At 50.7% G+C, this 21,151-nt stretch overlaps 2 protein-coding genes across 4 annotated transcripts in view; both read left to right on the forward strand.

The window, feature by feature from the left end:
• The window catches only part of Axl (AXL receptor tyrosine kinase), a 26,284-nt gene extending 19,885 nt beyond the window's left edge, over positions 1–6,399 (forward strand). The window contains exons 13-18 of the mRNA XM_013036092.1: positions 768–860; positions 1,307–1,428; positions 2,671–2,780; positions 3,742–3,901; positions 4,274–4,410; positions 4,847–6,399. Coding sequence (XP_012891546.1) covers positions 768–860; positions 1,307–1,428; positions 2,671–2,780; positions 3,742–3,901; positions 4,274–4,410; positions 4,847–5,198 — 974 coding nt within the window. The 3' untranslated portion in view covers positions 5,199–6,399. The remainder of the gene's footprint in view (positions 1–767; positions 861–1,306; positions 1,429–2,670; positions 2,781–3,741; positions 3,902–4,273; positions 4,411–4,846) is intronic.
• Positions 6,400–10,261: 3,862 nt separating this feature from the next.
• Hnrnpul1 (heterogeneous nuclear ribonucleoprotein U-like 1) overlaps positions 10,262–21,151 on the forward strand; it is a 28,894-nt gene continuing 18,004 nt past the window's right edge. The window contains exons 1-5 of one of the 3 annotated variants that reach the window (XM_013036113.1): positions 10,262–10,711; positions 14,120–14,245; positions 16,840–16,993; positions 18,722–18,795; positions 20,096–20,235. In XM_013036113.1, the coding sequence (XP_012891567.1) occupies positions 10,414–10,711; positions 14,120–14,245; positions 16,840–16,993; positions 18,722–18,795; positions 20,096–20,235 (792 nt within the window). In that variant the 5' untranslated portion in view covers positions 10,262–10,413. Of the gene's footprint in view, positions 10,712–10,771; positions 10,901–14,119; positions 14,246–16,839; positions 16,994–18,721; positions 18,796–20,095; positions 20,236–21,151 lie in introns of those variants that run through there. The other 2 variants (XM_013036114.1, XM_013036115.1) reach the window with 2 other exon arrangements.

Raw genomic sequence — 21,151 nt, forward strand, 5'->3', positions numbered from 1 at the left:
GGCTCAAGTGGTAGTGCTAGCCTTGAGCTGAAGAGCTGAGGGACAGCGCCCAGGCCAGAGTTCAGGCCCACGACCGGACCCAAAAAAAAAAGAACTCAGGGACAGAGCCTAGGCCCTGAGTTCAAGCTCCGTAACCAATAACAACAATAACAAAAAGCTAGTGACCCCAGTGTATCAAGCTGGGAAACAGATACTTCAATAGAAGAAATTGAACATAAGGACATTGCTACTTTGACGGAGGAGAGACTGAAAAGCAGAAACTAGACTGATAACAAAACAGGAGATGAGCAAGAGTTCTACTACCAAGCTATACCTAACCATTGCTTTCGTTGTTGGTTGGTTTGTTTGTTTTAAAGACAGTAATACGGGCTTGAGCTCAGGGCCTGAGCACTGTCCCTTGGCTTGTTCCACTCAAGACTGGTACTTTACCACTTAAGCCACACTGCTGCTTCTGGCTTTTTGCTGGTACACTGGAGATAAGTGTCTCTGGGAATGTGGCTTAGTGGTAGAGTGCTTGCCTAGCATGCATGAAGTTCTGGGTTCAATTCCACAGTACCACATAAACAGAAAAGGCTGGAAGTGGCCCTGTGGCTCAAGTGGTAAAGTGCCAGCCTTAAGCACAGAGAGGCTCAGGGACAGTGCCCAGGCCCTGAGTTCAAGCTTTAGGACTAGCAAAAAAAAAAAAAAAAAAAGTAAATAAAAGAGTCTCTGGGACTTTCATGCTGTCCCCTCCGTCTCTCCTGAGCATCTCCCCCCCCCCCTGCAAGTTGCCATTTGCACCAGGTCGGAGCTGGAGGATTTTCTGAGTGAAGCTGTATGCATGAAAGAGTTTGACCACCCCAACGTCATGAAGCTCATCGGTAAGGGAGAGGAGGGTAGGAGAGAGGGAGAGAGGGAGGAGAGATAGGGAGGAAGGGAAGGAGGTGGGGGAGCCAACCATTCCAATGTGGCCCCATACCAGAAGGCAGACACCCCCCACATCACTTTCCCTGTAGTAATAGATCCATCAAATGCCCAGGCTCCCTGCTGCTCCCCCACCCTTCGGGACCCAAGAGCTCCCCTTCCTTTTCTCTTTCGGTTTGGAATGTGACCTCTGACCCTTCCCCAAAAATAGCCCTCCCTGGAGAATCTCCGGAAAAGTCCCTGGGAAATGAAGGCCTCAGACTTCCAATCCTGGCTACTGACCCCCTTCCCCCAAACCATGTAGCAGCTAGATTTGAGGGCTTGGCGAGGGGGAGGGGCTGGGCTCCCCTTCTTCCCAGCTGGAATGACCCCACTGCCCCGTTGTGGGGGGGGGTCCCCTCAGGGGTCTGTTTCCAGGGCTCAGAACGAGAGGGCTTTCCAGAACCCGTGGTCATCTTACCTTTTATGAAGCATGGAGATTTGCACAGTTTCCTCCTTTATTCCCGGCTTGGGGACCAGCCAGTGGTGAGAGGACATTTCTCATCCTGTATGCAAGTTATTAATTGAGCATCTATCAGGTACCCAACACTGTCACATACAGTGAAGGTTACCATGACCTTGAACTTGCTTTCTTAGTGTAAGGCTTCCTGGGAGGGAACCAGGAAATAAACAAACTAACAAATATGTAAACTGGGCAATTAAAGGGCTAGAAAGGAAACCGGACTGATGATAAGGATGCAGGGAGATTCTAGGCATAAAGATTTTAAAGCGGAATGGGGTGGGAGGGGGCATTTCCTGCCAAGGGTATACAGAGATTCAGGCTGGAAAAATCTCCATGAAATCACAGAATGTGGGCGCTAAGGCTGGCTTGTCTAAAGACCCAAAATGAGAGCTGGAAATGTGGCTTTGTGATAGAGTGCTTGCTTTGCATGCATGAAGCCCTGGGTTCAATTCCTCAGTAGTGCACACACAGAAAAAGCCGGAAGTGGTGCTGTGGCTCAAGTGGCAGAATACTAGCTTTGAGCAAAAGAAGCTCAGGAACAGTGCCCAGGCCTTGAGTTCAAACCCCAAGACTGGCAAAAAAAAATGGAGCCCCCTGGTGTGTAACCAGTGACAGAGGAAGACAGGATTATATCATATAAAATATTGTGGGTTCCCTGTGGGGCACCTGTGGCCCAAGCTGATCATCCTAGCTACTCAGGAGGCTGCAATCTGAGGAGGACCCAGGCTTGAAGTCAGCCAGGGCAGGAAAGTCTGAGACTCTTATCTCCAATGAACCATCAGAATACCAGAAGTGGTGCTGTGGCTCAAAGCACTGGAGTGTTAGCCTGGGACACAAAAAGCTCAGGGACAGCTTCCTATGTTCAAGCTCCATGGTCAACTGTTGGCTACAGAAAGGGGTTGGAGGGGCTGGGAAGGTGGCTCAGTGGTAGAGCACTTGCCTTGCATGCTCGAGGCCCTGGGTTCGATTCCTTAGCACCACATAAGCAAAAAAAAAAAAAAAGAAAGAAAGAAAGCCGGAAGTGGCGCTGTGGCTCAAGTGGTAGAGCGCTAGCCTTGAGCTGAAGAGCTGAGGGACAGCGCCCAGGCCCAGAGTTCAGGCCCCACAACCGGACCCAAAAAAAAAAAAAAAGAAAGGGGTTGGAGTTCATAGCAAAGCCTGGGAAATCATGACAAGCAGAACAGCACTAGCCCAGGAAGGGAAAGAGGAAGAACTTTGGGGTTCTTCCTCTGCTGACTCCTCTCCCTCCTGTTGCCCCCCCCCAGTTCTTGCCCACTCAAATGTTGGTGAAGTTCATGGCAGACATCGCCAGTGGCATGGAATACCTGAGTACCAAAAGATTCATACACCGAGACCTGGCTGCCAGGAACTGTATGTGAGTGTGTTATACTGCCATTCTGTCCAGGCTGGCTTTGAACTGTGATCCCCAGATCTCAGCCTCCTGGGTAGCTAGGATTAGAGCCTTGAACCACCAGTGCCTGGCTTTTTTTCCCCCCATATTTCCTAATCTATTCTATTTTTTTCCCTTAACTCTCTCTCTCCCTTATCTCCCCGAACCCCTCTCCTTTTTTAGTTATATTTCAAATAGAGTCTCATATCATGTTTTTGCCTGGGCTAGAATGACAGGCATGGCCAGCCTTCTTGGTTGAGATAGTGTCTTGCTAACTTTTTTTTTTTTTCATGGCCCAGCTTGTAACTTTGAACCTCTGCATCTCCACCTCCCTCAATAGCTGGAATTACAGGCATAAGCCACTGCACCCAGCAAGAAAACTCATGAGTAAAACCCAAAATTCTTAGGAGAAGCTTAGAAGCTGGCAAAAAGTGAAAGCTGAGCTGGTTCATTGAAGACTAATACCCATTTTCTTGTTATAAGAGGGAACAAAAAGCTGGGCACCGGTGGCTCATGCCTGTCATCCTAGCTACTCAGGAGGCTGAAATCTGTGGATCAAGGTTCAAAGCCAGCCTGGGCAGGAAAGTCTGTGAGACTCTTACCTCCAATTAACCACCTGAAAACTGGAAGTGGTGCTGTGGTTCAAAGTACTAGAGCTCTAGCCTTGAGCAAAAAAAAAATCCAGGACAGTGCCCAGACCCTTAGTTCAAGCCCCATGACCGAATTTCCCCCATCCCTTCCCCCCCCTGCAAAAAAGTGAAGCAGTCTCCTTAGGGACTGGGGTGAGGGTACAGAAGACAGACACCCTCCCATCACCCCCCACCCCTGCTCCATCCAATTCCAGGCAGGGCAGTGAAGGTGGGGGGGGGGGGGGGGGGTATATGTGAAAATCTGGGCTGGCTTCCTGGTAGAGGAGGCTGATGGCCTCTCTCCCTCATGTGGACAGGCTGAACGAGAACATGTCCGTGTGCGTGGCAGACTTTGGGCTCTCAAAGAAGATCTACAATGGAGATTACTATCGCCAGGGACGCATTGCCAAAATGCCAGTCAAATGGATCGCCATCGAGAGTCTGGCAGACCGCGTCTACACCAGCAAGAGTGATGTGGTTTGTGGGGGCTGGCGGGGAGGAAGGACACATGGTGGGAGGTGATGACTACATCTCCCAGCTGTCAAGGTCAAGGCCCCTCTGATCTAGCTAGGGCAAAGCCTCTATGCATTTGTTAGGGATGTGTCCAAACTCGTGCATGCATGGTGGCAGCAGCATGGCTGGCAGGTGCACACGGCCCCACTACCATAACGTGTACATCCTGCAGGATTGGATATATGTGTGCATCAGCATGCCCTGCCCATGCAGATCCCACAGGACCAGCTGGGAACATGCGTGCAGGGATCACACGTGTACCTCTGGACCTGTGTGTTTGGGGGTGGCTTTGTGCAGCAGAAGCCCCTCTAATTCCCTTCCCTCTGTTCCGCTTAGTGGTCCTTTGGGGTCACAATGTGGGAGATCGCCACCCGAGGCCAAACCCCATATCCAGGAGTGGAGAACAGTGAGATTTATGACTACCTGCGCCAGGGGAACCGCCTGAAGCAGCCCGTGGACTGCCTGGATGGCCTGTGAGGACCCTCAGGGCCCCTTTTGGGGGCCCCACCCCCAAAATGCACTGCACACCCCCTGAACCACTGCACAAAGCCCCAACATCTCCTGAGCCCTGTAAAATACTGCTCAGAGACAGGTACTGTGGCTCATGCCTGTCATCCTAGCTCCTCAGGAAGCTGAGATCTGAGGATCATTCAAAGCCAGCCCAGGCAGGAAAGTCTGTGAGAGTCTTATCTTCCACTGATCACTAAAAATAAATAAATGAAGCCAGAAGTGGAGCTGTGGCTCAAGTGGTAGAGTACCAGCCTTGAGCACAAAAGCTTAGAGACAAGACCCTGAATTCAAGCTCTGGGACTGGAAATAGAACTTCCCAAATCCCCATAGGTACCCTCAAATTGAAGTTTCAGAATGTCCCCCCACTTTCCTGAACCTCAGTCTCCCACCTTTCTTTAGGTATGCCTTGATGTTCCGGTGCTGGGAATTGAACCCCAGAGACCGACCAAGCTTTTCAGAACTGCGGGAAGACTTGGAGAACACACTGAAAGCCCTGCCCCCAGCCCAAGAGCCTGAGGAAATCCTCTACGTCAACATGGACGAGGGTGGGGGTCACCCAGAACCACTGGGAGCAGCTGGAGGAGCCGAACCCCCAGCCCAGCCTGACCCTAAGGATTCTTGTAGCTGCCTCACGGCAGCTGAGATCCATCCTGCTGGACGCTATGTCCTCTGCCCTTCGACAAGTCCTGGACCCTCTCTGTCTGCTGATAGGAGGTCCCCGGCACCCCCAGGGCAGGAAGATGGTGCCTGAAAACAACCCTCTACCAGGGAGACTCCCTCTCAGGACCCAAGCTAGGCACTGCCACTGGGGGGCACCTCCTCCTTGCCCCCCCCCACTTTCCCACTCTAGGTCTGGTCTCCTCCATGCCGGATAGATTTGCTTCGCCTTTTCTGTGCCTTACCATTCCCCTCCCTGCCAGGAAGGGGCTGGACTGCAATCTCTCCAAGGGTTCTTTCCCAGGTCTCACAGTCTAGAATATTGTAGATCCTGAGGCTTAAGGAGTCTAGAGTTGGTTCTTCTGAGGGCCTGAAATTCTAAAGTCCCTGATTCTCAAAATGTTAAAGGTTCTAGATATGGAGATTTTAAGGCCCACTGGTTCAAAGGTTCTCAGATTTGGTGGCTCTAGATTTTTCTAGTTGTCAAATTCTTTATAAAAGGCCCAAGATTCCAAGTTCTAAAGTCCCTAGATTCTTCTAGGACCTAAGGCTTTATTGTTCTTGATTCTTCTAAAGTTCTGAATTCTGGGGTGCCTTAGGAATCTAGGTTCTATGATCCTAAAGATTTTATCATTGTAAACATGGAGGTCCTAAGGCCAATTATTTAAAATTTTTGACGTTAAGGCTCTGGGTTTAGATTTTCTGGCTGAAAGACTCTAGATCATAAGGCTCCAAAACCTTATCTTTTTTCTCAAGTTCTAAGCTTCTAATGGTCAGTTATAGTCTCTGAGGCTTTATAACCATAGATTCTCTTCTATGTGATCCTGGGTCTAAGAATCGAAGATTCTAGTTGCTGTTCAGAAACTCTAAGAGAAGAAAGATAGATGGTTCTAAGATATAATGTTCTAAGATGTGACATTCTAAAGCCTAGTCTAAGAAGCTAGCTTCCTTGGGTTTAAGATTCTAGATCAGATGCTTAAAGGTTCTAGATGATTATGCTGTTAAGATTCTAATGTTGGCCTGTTTTATGTTTCCAGGCACTGCATGGTCTATAGTTACAAAATTGTGGGTCCTATACATCTAAGATGCTTACTTGTCACTAATCAGACACCAGAGTTAATCATCTTTAATATTGGAGACCCTCAGGTCCTCTAAGCTGCATTCCTCTTATTTAAGACAATACTCAAAGGTCCAAGAATACACATTTCTATCAGCACTGTAGTTTAAGGTTTATATGTTCAGATGTGGATCTGTAGCTCAAAGTGGTAGAGTGCTAGCCTTGAGAGAAAAAAATTAAAAAAAAAATTCAGGGACAGTGCTCAGGCACTGAGTTCAAGTCCCATGACAAAAAAAAAAATTGGGGCTGGGAAGGTGGCTCAGTGGTAGAGCGCTTGCCTTGCATGCCTGAGGCCCTGGGTCCAATTCCTCAGCACCATATAAGCAAAAAGAAAAAAGCCGGAAGTGGTGCTGTGACTCAAGTGGGAGAGCGCTAGCCTTGAGCTGAAGAGCTGAAGGACAGCGCCCAGGCCCAGAGTTCAGGTCCCACGACCAGACCCAAAAAAAACAATTTGGAAGCCAGGCATGGGTGGCTCATGTGTGTCATCCTAGCTACTTAGGAGGCTCAGATCTGAGGAAAATGATTCAAAGCCAGCCAAGGCAGAAAAGTCAATGAGACTCTTATCTCCAATGAACCTCTAGAAAACCGGAAGTAGAGCTGTGGCTCAAAGTGATAGAGCACTAGCCTTGAGCAAGAGAGCTCAGGAACAGCACCACCCAGGTCCTGAGTTTAAGCCCCACAGCCAGGAAAAAAGATTTAGATGTTCTAAAATTGTAAGGGACCACAAGTCTGGGACATCGGTATGATCCCGAAGTTATAACTTTGTAATATTCCTCTGTGTGCTAGGTATGCTTTCCCTTTCCCTCATCTTGGGGGTGTGTCCCCCTCAAGCCTGTGCAATGCATTAGGGATGCTACCTTTCCCCCCAGGGAATGGACCATCTCTCTTCTTTGGGGCCATGCTGCCCCCTTGAGCCAGTCCCTCATCCTTGGTCTACAGAATGTGGACTCAGGGTGCCTCCACAGGGCCTTATAAAAACAATGTCAATCACTGCTTTTGTCTCTTGTTTCCATTCACCATGATTTGTCCCCTTCCTGGCAATTCTGTTTCCCCCAGGGTAAAAAGAAGGATTGGTAGCCGGGCGCTGGTGGCTCACACCTGTAATCCTAGCTACTCAGGAGGCTGAGATCTGAGGAGCATGGTTCAAAGCCAGCCCAGGCAGGAAAGACCGCGAGACTCCTATCTCCAATAAACCACCAGAAAACCGGAAGTGGCGCTGTAGCTCAAGTGGTAGAGCGCTCGCCTTGAGCTGAAGAGCTGAGGGACAGCACCCAGGCCCAGAGTTCAAGCCCCACGACCAACAAAAAAAAAAAAAAGGATTGGTGAGCCAGGCACTGGTATCTGTTCATGACTTCATCCCAGCTACTCTGGAAGCTGTGATCTGAGCGAGGATTTGGGTTCAGAGCCAGCCCAGCTAGGAAAATCCATGAAATGTCTCTTTTCCAATTAACTAGCAAAAGGCTGGAAGTGGAGGTGTGGGTCAAGTGGTAGAGTTCCAGCCTTGAACAACAAAAAAAAGTGAAATCCTGAGGTCCTGAGTTCAAATCCTCATACCATCAACCCCCCCCACACACACCCACACCCCCCAATGAAGAAGGGTTGTGGTAGTGCATGTCTGTAATCCCAAGTGCTTGGGCAGGCTGAAGTATGAGAATATTCAATTTGAGGTCATCCTTGGCTACAGAGCCAAATCTTATCTCATTAAAAAAAAATAGAATACAATGTAGAAAGAAGATTTGGTGGGTCTGGGAATTCTCCTCATTGAAGAGGATAGAAATAAACATAATAAACAAAAGGGAGCAAGGAAAGCACAAGGCTTTCAAAAACCCCTTGTGAGGAATATTCTTGTAGATTCAGGATCCTAGGGATATCTACATACCCTTCAATTAGGAGACACGCTCAGGAACACTTGGCCACAAAGACACATCTAGTAAGAGAGACTGGCAAAAATCACACAGAAGACATTTTACAGTCATGCACGGGGGCAGGTACCCACCAAGAACAGCAAGAAATCAGAGTAAATCACTGACACATGAAGACACCAACAGGTCCTCAACACACCCCCAACCCGTGCAGACTCTCATGGAGACTACAGGCACCAGAACATCTCGATCCACAGATTCACAAAGGGACTTCCTCCAAGATCAGGCCTTCTGGATCTCCACCAAGAGCCCTGGCTGCCACTTGTTCCTTGGGTGGGTCTGGTTTACAGATGGAGGAAAAATCCTAGGCAGCGCCCGGACGCCCTCTGCTGGTGATTCTCAAGAACAGTATAAGCCCAGCTACAAAAAAAGTTTTGTTTTGGAAGCAATCTTTTGTGGGGAGCAGGGAGGGGAGAGGAAGTCGGGCGTGAGTGAGGGGCGGGGTGTCTGGACTGGAACCTCGGGGCCCACGTGAGTGTCTTGTCCTGCCGCTGAGTGGGTGCCGCATAAAAGGTCAAAGTGAGGTTTGTCTGGCCTTGCACATCTGGGGGGCAGAAGAGGCTTTATCTGGATCGCAGGATATCATATGACTGCTATTGGTTTATCGTGGGCTGTGGATAACTTTTTATGTCCTGATCTTGAACTCGGGAACTGGGCACTGTCCCTGAGGCTTTTTTTCTGCTCCAGGCTACTTAGGGCTCTACCACTTGAGTCACAGCTCCACTTCAGGCTTTTTGGTGGTTCACTGGCGATGAGTCTCACAGACATTCCTGCCCCAGGCTGGCTTTGAACCTACGGTCCTCATATACCAGCCTCCCGAGTAGCTAAGATGACAGATGTGAGCCACCGGTGCTCAGCAGCTATGTGTCTTTTGTGGGTGTCTGCACCGTGCATCCTGATCGTACATCTCAGTGAAGCTCTGTCTTCTGAGTTAAGATGCGGACAGGATTGAAGACCTTGTGACACAGTCACAGTTCCCTGTGTTGGTACAGACGCCAAATAGGCAGAATAGATTTGAGGATTTCGGGAGGTGGGGTGGTGGAAATCTACAAACTTCTGGAGCTCCTGGAGGGCAAAACTGTTTATGTTCGCGTGCAGAGCGGCCGTCCACTACGGGCAGAGATGCCAGGATCGTGGGAAGAGCGCCCCGTGAGCAGGAAAGGCGGGATGGGGGGGGGGAGGACAGACTGCGACTTGCTGTGCAACTTTTTTCTCGTTCTGAGTCTAAGCCCCGTTTGCAGCCCTTCAACACTCTCTAAAATGGAAAAGTTTTGTTTTTTTTTTAACATGGAAGCAATTGAGTTTCTAACCGATACTAGGTAGTACCACGACTTACAACTCAACTCCCTATATTTTCCAGTGGAGATTAATGAGGGAAAGAAAAAAAAAAGTCGTCTGCAGAATGGCCAATACCGTTAGCTTTTTCTAAAGAGAGCACGATAAACCCGCTTTAGTGAGATAAAACCAGAGCTGTGATTGGTAGACCGCTTGTTTTGAAACCGCCCTAACGGCAAGGGGCGGGCCATCTGTGAATTCATCTCTAGTTCCGGTTTCTTAAAGACAACAGGAAAGAGAGGTTTTGACGGACTTTCCTCCTCCCTCTCCCCCCCCCACTCCCACACACACTCGTCCTGCCACGCCCCATCCAGCCCCGCGATTTGATTGGTGCTAGTGATTTTACCCGCTCAGACTTCTCAAGGGGCGGGAGATCTACACCAATCAGAATGGGTGTTACAGAGACACTTTAAGCGGGATGAAAGGATGGGGTAGGAAAGGCCATGTGGGGGGGGTAGAGGGAGGGTGGCGCTCATTCTGAAATCTCATTTCCAATTGGTCCAAATCATTACTCCCTTTCCCTCATTTGACCTTCAGGAAGCTGGCGCGTGGACGCTACCCAATCAGCATGCACTCCGCCTCCTGCTTTTTCCCGCCCTCCGCTCCGGGCCGCGGCTTCGACGTAGGCCAACGCTTCCTCTTCGGCAACTCTAAAAGCCCTTCCGCTGTTATTTATTCTGAAAGCCACAGTTTGATTGGCTGAACCTCCCGGTCCGCGCCCGTTGCCCTCGCGCACCGGCCAATTGGCACTTGTGTTGCATCCTCCCGGGGCACGGACGAGGGGGGGAGGCGGCGGCCATCTTGAGCCGCTGCCGCCATTGGAGTGCCCCCCCCTTTCTCCCCCCCTTTTGCCTCTTGACAGGAAAGGTTTAAGGGGGGAATCGAACCCTGGGAGGCCGGGCCGGGCTCGGGGGCCGCCCCGGGGGGCCCGGGCCATGGATGTACGTCGTCTGAAGGTGAACGAACTTCGCGAGGAACTGCAGCGCCGCGGCCTGGACACTCGCGGCCTCAAGGCCGAGCTTGCTGAGCGGCTACAGGCGGCGCTGGAGGCCGAGGAGCCCGACGACGAGCGGGAACTCGAGGCCGACGACGAACCGGGGCCGCCCCCCGGGCACCACAACGAGGAGGTCGAGACCGAGGGGGGCTCCGAGCTGGAGGGGACCGCGCAGCCACCGCCGCCCGGGCTGCAGCCGCACCCGGAGCCCGGCGGCTACTCGGGGCCGGATGGACATTGTGAGAGTGCGCGGGGCGGGGGGCGGGAGGCCCGGAGTCCGGGGGACGCGGGAGTCCGGCGCCGGAGGTCGGGGAGACGGTCTCGAGCTTCGAGGGATCGAGCCCGACACCCACCGCTTGGGGAAACGAAAAAACAAGAATCAGGGGACCTGGGCCTCGGGGAACGAGCGGGCGGACCGAGGGCATTGGGTGCGGTGGTGGTGGTGATGGGGGGAATCCGAGATGGGAAGAGTGGGGGGTGTCTCTGGATATCCTACATGCTCGGGACCCTGGGAGGTCCAGAGACCGGAAACTGCTGTTTCTGGAGCTGGAGAAAGTCGGAAGAACTACAGACCTTTTTTCTTCTTCTTCCTCTTTTTTAGGGGGTCCAAAAAAAGGGCTCTTGGACGTGGCAGTCTTAAGTTTGGGGTGCGCTGATTTGGGAGGGGGGAACCTTGTTTCCCTGGGGTCGTTCGGGAAGGGAGAGTTTTCGAAGGTTCCTCGAGTTTGCAGGCCGGAGGGAGTTAACCGGGGATTGTGCGCTTTGGGGTTCTGGGGTGGGTTTGGCGAGGTTGTCGGTGGTTGTAGGGGGCAGAGCGCTCTTCGTGTAAGGCTGGTGATGCATTTGGGGGGGGGTGTTTGCAATAGGGACTGTGATTGGACTGTGCGGAACCCGCATCTCTCTTCCAGGGCGATGGGGGGCGGGGAGCAACTTTAAGGGGCACGCGGCTTGGCTGGGTGCTGGGAGATTTGGCGGGGGGGCTTTTCAAATTGGCTTTCTGGAGGAGACTCAGGGAAACTTTGGTGTCGGGCCAGGGAGTGGCTGAACTGGACAAAGGATTTGGGGGACGGGTACCTCTGCAGAATAGGTTGGGTTAACTGGGTAGCAAAGGATGGATGGGGGCAGAAATCAAGTTGGTAATACTGCAAGTGGATTCTTGAGTCCAGCAGGGAAAGAGTGGGTAGTTGGGCTTGCACTTATACCCCAGGGGAAAGCTTGTAGAATGTAGAAAGAGAAAGGAAACCTGTTGACTTTGCTGAGGACCTCCCTGAGGCGCCAGTGGGGTGGGGGCCTGCAGTGCTTCTGGGGCTGAATGCTTCCAAGAGAGGGCTCCTGGGTCCCTAGAAGCAGTTACTTGTGTGCCCCAAGAGAGCGTGGTTGGGGGTAGTGGGGAGCCTCTGTATCTGCTCAAAGATGTGATTGTGGGAATAGAAGGGGTTCAGGCAGATCTGAGTCCTCTGAGGAGAGCGAGAGGGAGAGGACTCTAGGACTGGAGAGAATAGAATGACTGGAGTTCAAAAAGGGCTGCCTGATTCTGGCGTCCAGGGTTTGTGGTGTTTCTCAAAAAAGAGGGCCCTCCCTGGGGCTTGGAGCTAAGACTGAGGAAAGAAATGAGGTCACAGAAGGAACTTGGGATTGCCATTAGGTATACTGACTTGTTCAAGAAAGATGGGACCTCCTGGAAGGAGGCAACCTGAGTGTCAGTTTGGTCTAGAGTGTAATTTTAGGATGCCCAGAATGTGCTGGGAATTCCCACAGGAGTGACCTATACCCCTCCCTGGCAGTGTGGCCTGTAGATGTGTTTGTCTGGAGCTCAGGGACCCTGGCAGGTGCAGCAAGGGGAGGCCGCCCTCACCTGACTGGCTGCCAGAAGGGTCTCTGAAAGGTGAGGTTGGGGCTTTCAGGGAACCTGGCTCACTGAGTCCAATCTGGTTCCATGGTAGGCAAGTCACTTCACTTCTGTGAACCTGTTTCCTTGTTTGTAAAATGGTTACAATATTGACCCCAGGATTGTTACAAACTCACATGGGGTCTACTTGTTATTAGAAAGGAGATGGCAAGGCAGCATCTGTGGGTACAGGAAAGATGTTTAGGGAGAGAGAAAAAGAGACACTTTGTGGGGGGGAAACACTGCTTAGAGCCTGGTAAAAGCACAATGGTTTGAAAGGGCTGGTTGTTCCAGTTAAGAAGATGAGTTCTTCCTCTCTCCGTTATTCTCATTGACAAAAACCCTCTGAGCCCCTGCTTCATGTCCCCCCTGCAACTTCCTTCAGTGTTCGTAAACAAATACTGTAGCCACGTGACTTGGGGCTTTTCTCCCTTTAGACTGTACCTGGTTTGTACCCAGATGTACTTGTCCTCTGAGAAAGGATCCAATCAATTAACTAACGAATGGCAAGAATAGTCTCTCCTTGCCTGTGGTTCTGCCTCACTGCGCCTAGCAAGGAGGGCTGCAGCAAGGCACGTAGCAGCAATCCTGCCCCTGGGGCCAGTTGCCTGCACACTGCCCATCCTAAGTTTTCTAAAAACTTCTCTTTGGTTTGTCTGCGAGATTCTCCTTGAAGCATCTGGTCTGGTGCTTTGTCCAGTCCCTTTGTTCAGTCTAAGCTTTCCCATGTGTGCTCCTAGCCCAGGAGTGTTGTTCTGTGTTCGCATCCATGAGTCATTGCCTATGTATCCTTTGAGTTGAGGCTTATGTTCCTTTCTAGGTCCCTTTCTCACCTCCTGGTATTCCTAGTCCCTGACACAATCAAAATGAACATATTTTGGTATAAAGATCTGCTCAGTTAAGCTGCTCAGGCCTCACTGGGGCACGCTCATCCTCAGCTGTATTCTGGGTCTGGTGTGTTGTATGCATCTCACCAGTAACATTGCTAGTCTTGAGCTGAGTTCCCCTTAGCTACTTCTGACCTAACTCCGGCTGTGCTAACAGCTCAGACCCCCTCCCCCCCCCCACCTTAGGGTCCCTTTTCTGTTTCGTCTAGCTAAGGTGGCTACCCTTTGCCTTGGCAACTGTTATCAGTTCCAGGAGGTTCTTAAAAGAGGTTGGCTTGCACCTGTGATCCTAGCTCCCTCAGGAGGCTGAGATCTGAGGATAGCAGTTCAAGGCCAGCCCAGGCAGGAAAGTCTGTGAGACTCTAATCTTGAATATTGGAGAGAGCCAGAAATGGACCTGTGCCTCTGGTGAGCACTAGTTGAACAAAAGAAGCTCAAGGACTGGCACTCCAAAAAAAAAAAAAAAAAGAGTTTGGCTATACTGATGGGGCAGAGGGCCAGTGTGTGTGCTCTGAGTATTTTTTAAGCTTGTCCTCTGAATGCCAGTCCCCAAGCACTGCACTGTCCAGAACAGCTAGGGCTGCTGGCTTTAAATGGGGCTCCATAGAGTGCCAGATGCCTACAGAACTGGCGTAGGGACTTGAGAGGCCAAGCTGACCCAACTTCTCTATGGTCCGTTGGGTTTGTATGTTGGGTTTCTGTAGGACCCGGTCACAGGTGTGGACCTGCAGCCTTTTGAGGGGCAAGCTGGGGCCGCTTTGTTGTGGTACAAGTGTTCCTCTTCTACAGACCAGCCGGCCCAGTGAGGTGGTGCGATCTAGCCTAGGGCCTCCAAAAGCACCCATCTAACTGCTCATTTCTCTTGTCTTAAGATGTCATGGACAATATTCCCAGGCAGAACCAGTTCTACGAGACCCAGGTCATCAAGCAGGAAAATGAGTCAGGCTATGACCGGAGACCGCTAGAAATGGAGCCGCCACCGCCCACCTATCCCCCAGGTAGGAAAGTCCTGTACTCCCGCTCCTGATTGAAGCCCAATCGAACTGAGCCTTTGCATCCAGCTTGGGCAATTTTCTTTTGGGGCTTTTGTCACTGTGTAAGGTTTGCTTTGATTTAGGGGTCTGAGGGGGAAGGTTTGAACTTAGGGCAAGTGTTTGCTAGGCAAGTGTTCTACAGCTCAAGCCACATGTCCAGCTGTTGCTTTAGTGTTTTTTGGTTTGGTTTGATTTTTGCTTTTTGGAAGAGGGAGTGGCAGTGCTGATTTGAACTCAGGCCTCCCAGGGCTAGGCGGAAGTGCTTTTACTGAGTCATTCCTCCGGCCCTCTTAGAGATAGGATCTTGCATCCCTGCTCATGAGTTTGGTGTACCTATTGTGGGCTTTCTGGATGACAGGCATACACCACTGTGCCCAGCTAGGTGGCGTGGAAGGGGTTTTGTAAACTTTTCTATTCTGGCTATTTTGTTCTCATACAACAGTCCTTGGCCTCCAGGAGGAGGACTAGCATCCGAGACATCAGCCACTAGCACCCCTCTGCTTTATTTTTCAGATTGGATCTCCTACTTTGCTTGGGTTCAGCTATGGACTGTGATCCTCCTATCTCTGCCTTCCAAGTAGCAGGGATCATAGGCCTGTATCAGAATGGCCAGGGTCTTGTCGACATTTTTCCCTAGGACTAGCCTCAAACTGCATTCCTCTTGTCTCCTCCTCTCAAGTAATATACCTTCCAATGCATGGCTCTGTCTGATTTTGCCATAAAAGAATTCTGGCACACTCTATGGCGTTGGGAAAGGAGATTCTTCATGATACCTTTTTAGGCTTTAGTACCAGTAACCCAGGGCAGTACTTGAGGTCAATACTTGAGTCCCTTTTAGACTCACAATATGGAGGCCAGAAAGCCTTGTAAACCTAGCCTGGTATCCCTTGTTCTAAAGAATAATTGTTCTAGGATATCATTGCTCCTTGAAAAGGGTTCTTTAGCCAAATGCATCTAATCTCTCTTGGAGATTAGAGCATTAAAGGCTTTAAGAAGTCCTGGATTGAAGTAAACCTGGTGTCATCTCGGGGTTTCTCTAACTTGTAAAGACATCATTGCAGAGCATAGTTCCCCCATCATATAGAACCCAACTTCTCTTGTTTTATAGATTGAGTTGGTGGCTTGTCCTACTGCAGAACTGAGGCTGGCAATTGGGAAATGAGCTCTCGGCCATTGTTCATACAGGACTGACTGTTTTATTTAATTTATTTGTCAGTCACGGGGCTTGACCTCAGGACCTGGGTGCTGTCTCTGAGCTCTTTTGCTCAAGGCTAGTACTCTACCATTTTGAGCCACAGTGCCATTTCTGGTTTTCTGGTGGTTAATTGGATATGAGTCTCATGGACTTTCCTGCCCATGTTGGCTTTGAACCAGATCTCAGCTCCTGAGTAGCTAGGATTATAGGCGTGATCCACCAGCACCTTGCTCAGGACCCTATTGGAACATGAGAGAGTCTGAACTTAGGTCCCCCCTCCCTGCCCTTAATGTTGTAGCCCCAGTGCCTTTGTTCTTTTAATTTGTATTTTGAGACTGGATCTCACTATGTAGCCCAGGCTGGCCTTGAACTTGTGACCCTCCTGCCTTAGCCTCCCAAATGCTTAGTGAATCTAGTTAATTCTGTCTAATTCTATTTTGGTCCGTCCACAAAGTGAATTCCCTGGTGTTTGTGTGTGTGGTTCAGGATGTTGATGAATAGAGGTTAAATTACAGATTTGTATCAAGGTCTATGGCCTGTGGGAGCATCTGGCCAAGGTGGGTGTTTACTGTTATCAGCAGCCTGCTCTGGTAGTCATAGAGCTATCTTCAATATGACCAACTATCATTGCTGTCCTGGAGACCAAGGAGCCTTGCTGGGTCCCACAAAGGCTGGGAGGTGGTTGGGTGGACTTGGGTAGAGTGCTGAGATGAGCCACAGCAGCAGGCATGGGGACGCTGAAATACTGCAAGGCTGAGTCCATGATTTGTCCTTAGTTAACTGGTTTTTGGAGTCTGTCTCAGACTGGAACTCTTATCAGTCCCTGGAACGTTAGCCCTCCTTGACTTCGAGTGTATAGCATGACTTAATAAGGTTGTCCCATCTTTGTGATGACTGGGCTACAGACCCTTCCTTCTGGAGTAACAGCACTTAGTAGGACCACAAAATGGGTAACTGGGCTTAGTAGAACCACCATGATCTTGTCAAGTCGCTCCCTCTTTCCCCTTGTCAGACTGAAGTTGCTATGTAAGGTACAGATTCTCGGGGAAGAAAAATTGGAGAGGGTGAAGTCAAAGCCTCTTAAGGGGCTCCCAAAGGCCCATAACGAGCTTGTCCTCTGTACTGCTAGGGTGCCCCTTCTCATGAGCCCTGAGAGTCCACTGCATAACTTGTGTCAGCCTGCCTCCTGCATCCTACCCTGAGCCCCTCACAGAGGCCCTGGCCTGCCCACCAGGCTCTTGTTGGGCCCAGTTCTTCATCATGAGTCAGGTGCCTGTGACCTTTCCTGGAGTAAAAGGGCCAGAGAAATAGTAGCTGAGCCCTTTTGTGAGTGTCTTAACCATCTGACTTGTCCTGGCAATAGACATAAAAACAGAGATGAAGCAAGAAGCACCCCCCAGCTTCCTCCCACCCGAAGCATCTCAGCTCAAGCCAGACAGACAGCAATTCCAGAGTCGAAAGAGGCCTTATGAAGACAACCGGGGACGTGGCTACTTTGAGCACCGAGAAGACAGGAGGTGGGTGTGAGAAACGGCTGCTGGCTCTTCTCCCCACACTTGCTTGCTGCCAGATCCAACTTCCTTCAACTTTTACTCCTTCCTCTTATTTCCTCCTTGCTTTTCACCTGCACAGCCACTTCAGAGTACCCTACATTCTTAGCTGTGAGATTGTAGCCCGCCTTAGCCTTTTACTTTAGTGTACCTTTATTGCCACAGGGGCCTGCTCCTGGCTCACCTGCATCCCTCCAGTGAAAGAGCTTTTCTTTCTTTTATTTTTATTTTGGTTGTTGTTGTTATTCCTGGGGCTTGAACTCAGGGCACTGTCCCTGAGCTCTTTTGCCCAAGGCTAGTGCTCTACCACTTTGAGTCACAGCACCACTTCTGGTTTTCTGGTGGTTTGTTGGAAATAAAGTCTCATGGCCTTTCCTGCCCAGGCTGGCTTGGAACTATGATCCTCTAGATCTCAGCTGGGATTACAGGAGTGATTACAAGCATCAGGCTTGAAAGAGCTTTTCTAATCTGGACAGTAGGGTTGCCTTTTACTGCCCTAGGGTAGGTACTAGACAGAGCTTGTACACAACTGAGCCACAAACTCCTGGAGGGAGTAGCCAAGATGCAAGTGAATTTTAAGAGCTTTCAAGAGGGAGTGGACTCTGCACTGACCATTTCCCTTTTCCCTTTCCTGACAAACCCTCTCCTCCTTCTTTCCCCTCTCCCTTCCCTCCTCTCCCCTCTCTCCTCCCTCCTTCCTCCTTCCTCCTCCTTCCTCAAGGAGTCTGAAGCCTGTTCTCTTCATGGCATCCCTTCCCCTGCTCCTCTGGACTGTTCTTCCAACACGTTGTGTTTCCTGCCTGCGGAAGTCCATTCTAGCTAGCTTGTTGGAAAGGGCTTGAGTGCTGTGCTATAACAAAAGTCAGGACACAGAGCCCACACTACTCAGGTTCCTTCCACTGCTTCCCACGAAGCAGAGGTTGTGTAGGAGCTGCTTGCTGATGATTTAAGATATGACAGGTGCTCTCACACTGGGCCCTAGCTGCTCTGGACTGGTGGGACAGGAAGCCTGCTGCCAAAGGATGCCAGTGGCCAGGTGGGCCCTATGGGCACCCAGATGGGCATGAGATGTTGCACATAGTGGATAGAGCTGTGCAGGCTGGGCATCCAACCACCGCCTTGCACCCTTCTCTTCTTTACAGTGGAAACCAGGAGTATTTTAACATGATCCTTTTTTTAGTGTTTTAGTAGGAAGATAATCATGTACATAATTGAGGACACTGAGAGACTGAGAATGTGGGTCATAGCAAAATCCTGTCCAATGCAGGGTTTTAGGAAGCCTGGTGTGTGGGTAGATGTTAATTACTGAGGTTTGTCCAGGCTCTTGCCCTCACCCTGCCTGCTCTCTAAAACTGGGGCACCCTGGGCTACTGTAGCCTACAATCAATGGCAGCCAAGCAATAAGGCAATTCTGGTTAGGTCAAAGGCAGGGATCTGAATCTTGGGGTGTCTGAGAAAGCTTCCTAAATGGTTCTGGTGCCTCTCTTTAGCAGAGTACCCCCTCTGGTGCAGCCCCATCCTGGGAGTTCACAGTGATTGCTTTGGGGCAAGTAGGTAGGGTTCCAGAATTCTTTTGCTAAACTCTAGAGGCCATTGGGGGGAGGGGGGCATGCGTGAGTCACCACAGAGACTTTATTCCCCTCCCCTGCACTCCTCCAACTGTTCTCGTGTGACTCCATCCTTTTCCCAACACAGGGGACGCTCTCCTCAGCCTCCTGCCGAAGAGGATGAGGACGACTTTGACGACACCCTGGTGGCTATCGACACGTGTGAGTCCCTTGGGAAATTGTACCCCAACCTCCAGAATCCCAGGTACACTGGGAGACATCACCGTTGCATAGGGGAGGCCAGCTGAGCCTTGGAGCCTGGGCAGGTCATTCCACTTCCCCAGGCTTCTCTCCAGGGAGGAGACACACCCAGAGGTCTTTCAGTGAGTATCCTCTGAGAGCTTGGAACCGCCCTAGGTGCCTGAAGAGTTACCACCTAATCAGGAAAGGAATCTGAGTGCTACTGGGGAGACTGAACTCAGTTTCCATCAGCTACTCACATTCGTGGTGAAACCAATGCTGCTTTGTCCTCAGCAGTAGTGTGGCCTGCCCTGGGCTCTGCCCATCTGCATTTGCTCTCCACGCACGGCATCAGTGGCTTCCACCCTGACTGCATTGGATCTCAGAGCCCTTGAAGGAGAAGTAGGGGGTAAAGGGCAGGTCGGCTCTAAGGGTGTGGTTCAGCATGGTGCAGAGCAAAAGCCCAGCAGTTCATTCTGCATTTCCTGAAAGAGTACTGGCCTTGTGCTTGGGGAAGAGTCAGAATGTCTTACACCCAATCTCATCGCAGGCTCTCAAAAGACAAAGTCTACCCAGAGTAAAGTTAGCCATTTTTGAACATGGTGGGGAGCCGTGGTCTAGGAGGTGATCTGAGGCCGTAGAGTCCCACCTCTGGAGAACGGAGAGCCTATCATGAGCGAGGTGGGCAGGCAAGGCTTCCTGGGGGGCACAGCGGGAGATGGGGCAGGAGCCTGTGCCTCCAGGGCATCAGTCTCAGCTGGCATTGTGTGCATCAGAGTCACAGCTTTTTTGGTGTTCTCTTTTTGGTGGTTTTGTTTGTTTTTTTGCCAGTCCTGGAGCTTGAACTCAGGGTCTGAGCACTGCCCCTGAACTTCCTTTGCTCAAGACTAGCACTCTACCACTTGACCCACAGCACCACTTCCAGCTTTTTTGTGTGGAACTGAGGAATCGAACCTAGCGGTTCATGCATGCTAGGCAAGCACTCTACACTAAGCCACATTCCCAGCCAGAAGTCTAAATTTGAAAGTGCTGAAATGAGAAGATACTCCTGTCGGGGCCGTTCATCTACATTTCTCCTGGGTCCCATTATTGGACTCCACCAGCTGAAGTCCCTTTCCTGTAGGGTAGCAGGAGGCTAGTGTGCACTAGACCAGACTTCCTATTCAAAGTGAGAGTGGCTAGAGAGTGCATTGGTTGCCTGGAACACTCCCTGGCAATGTATTTTGTTACTCTTAACAAAACCTGAAAAGCATCAGCCAATTGCAGGCTTTTTCCTCCACAGATAACTGCGACCTGCACTTCAAGGTGGCCCGGGACCGGAGTAGTGGCTATCCACTCACGATCGAGGGCTTCGCATACCTGTGGTCGGGAGCCCGTGCCAGCTACGGGGTCAGAAGGGGCCGTGTGTGTTTCGAAATGAAGGTGAGAGGGAGCAACAGAGCAAAAATAGGGACAGGAAGCAGGCCCAGCCATGGAATAGACTGTCCCCAGCCACCTTGATCAGAGCTCACAACTGCAAGGAATTGGCTGTGCCCAGCCAATCTACTGATGGGTTTGTAGAACTAGGCAGAGGCAGTATGGGGGTGGGGAATGACCTAGAAGCCAGGCATGGCAGCTCACGCCTGTAATCCTCGCTATTTAGTAGGCTGAGAGATGAGGTGTAGAGGATGGCAGTTTAAGGCCGGCCCAGTCAGGAAAGTCCACTAGACTCTAAGATAACTAGCAAAAGACGGGATGGGGGAGAATGATGGGAGGGGGGTGAATAGTCAAGATGCACTGTATATATAAATGGAGGGGGAAGAAAAGTTCTATGAAAAATGTACACAGAGCCAGGCACCAGTGGTTCACACCTGTTATCCTAGCTACTCAGGAGGCTGAGATCTGAGGATCACGGTTCACAAAGCCAGCCAGGGCAGGAAAATCCATGAGACTCTTATCTCCAATAAACCACTCAGAAAACTAGAAATGGCACTGTGGCTCAAGTGGTAAAGCGCTCGCCTTGAGCTGAAGAGCTAGGGACAGTGTTCAGGCCCAGAGTTCAAGCTGACAAAAAAACAACAACAACAACAACAAAAAAAAACAGTGGACATGTTTTTTCCGGTAATGGGACTTGAACTCAGCCTGGGTGCTGTCCCTGAGCTCTACCACTTGAACCACAGCGCCACTTCTGGTTTTCTAAGTGGTTTATTGGAGATAAGAGTCTCATGAGCTGGGAAGGTGGCTCAGTGGTAGAGCACTTGACTTGCATGCCAGAGGCCCTGGGTTCGATTCCTCAGCACCACATAAGCAAAAAGAAAAAAGCTGGAAGTGGTGCTGTGGCTCAAGTGGTAGAGTGCTA

This window comes from Dipodomys ordii, unplaced genomic scaffold, assembly GCF_000151885.1.
Source record: "Dipodomys ordii isolate 6190 unplaced genomic scaffold, Dord_2.0 Scaffold249, whole genome shotgun sequence".
NCBI lineage: Eukaryota > Metazoa > Chordata > Mammalia > Rodentia > Heteromyidae > Dipodomys > Dipodomys ordii.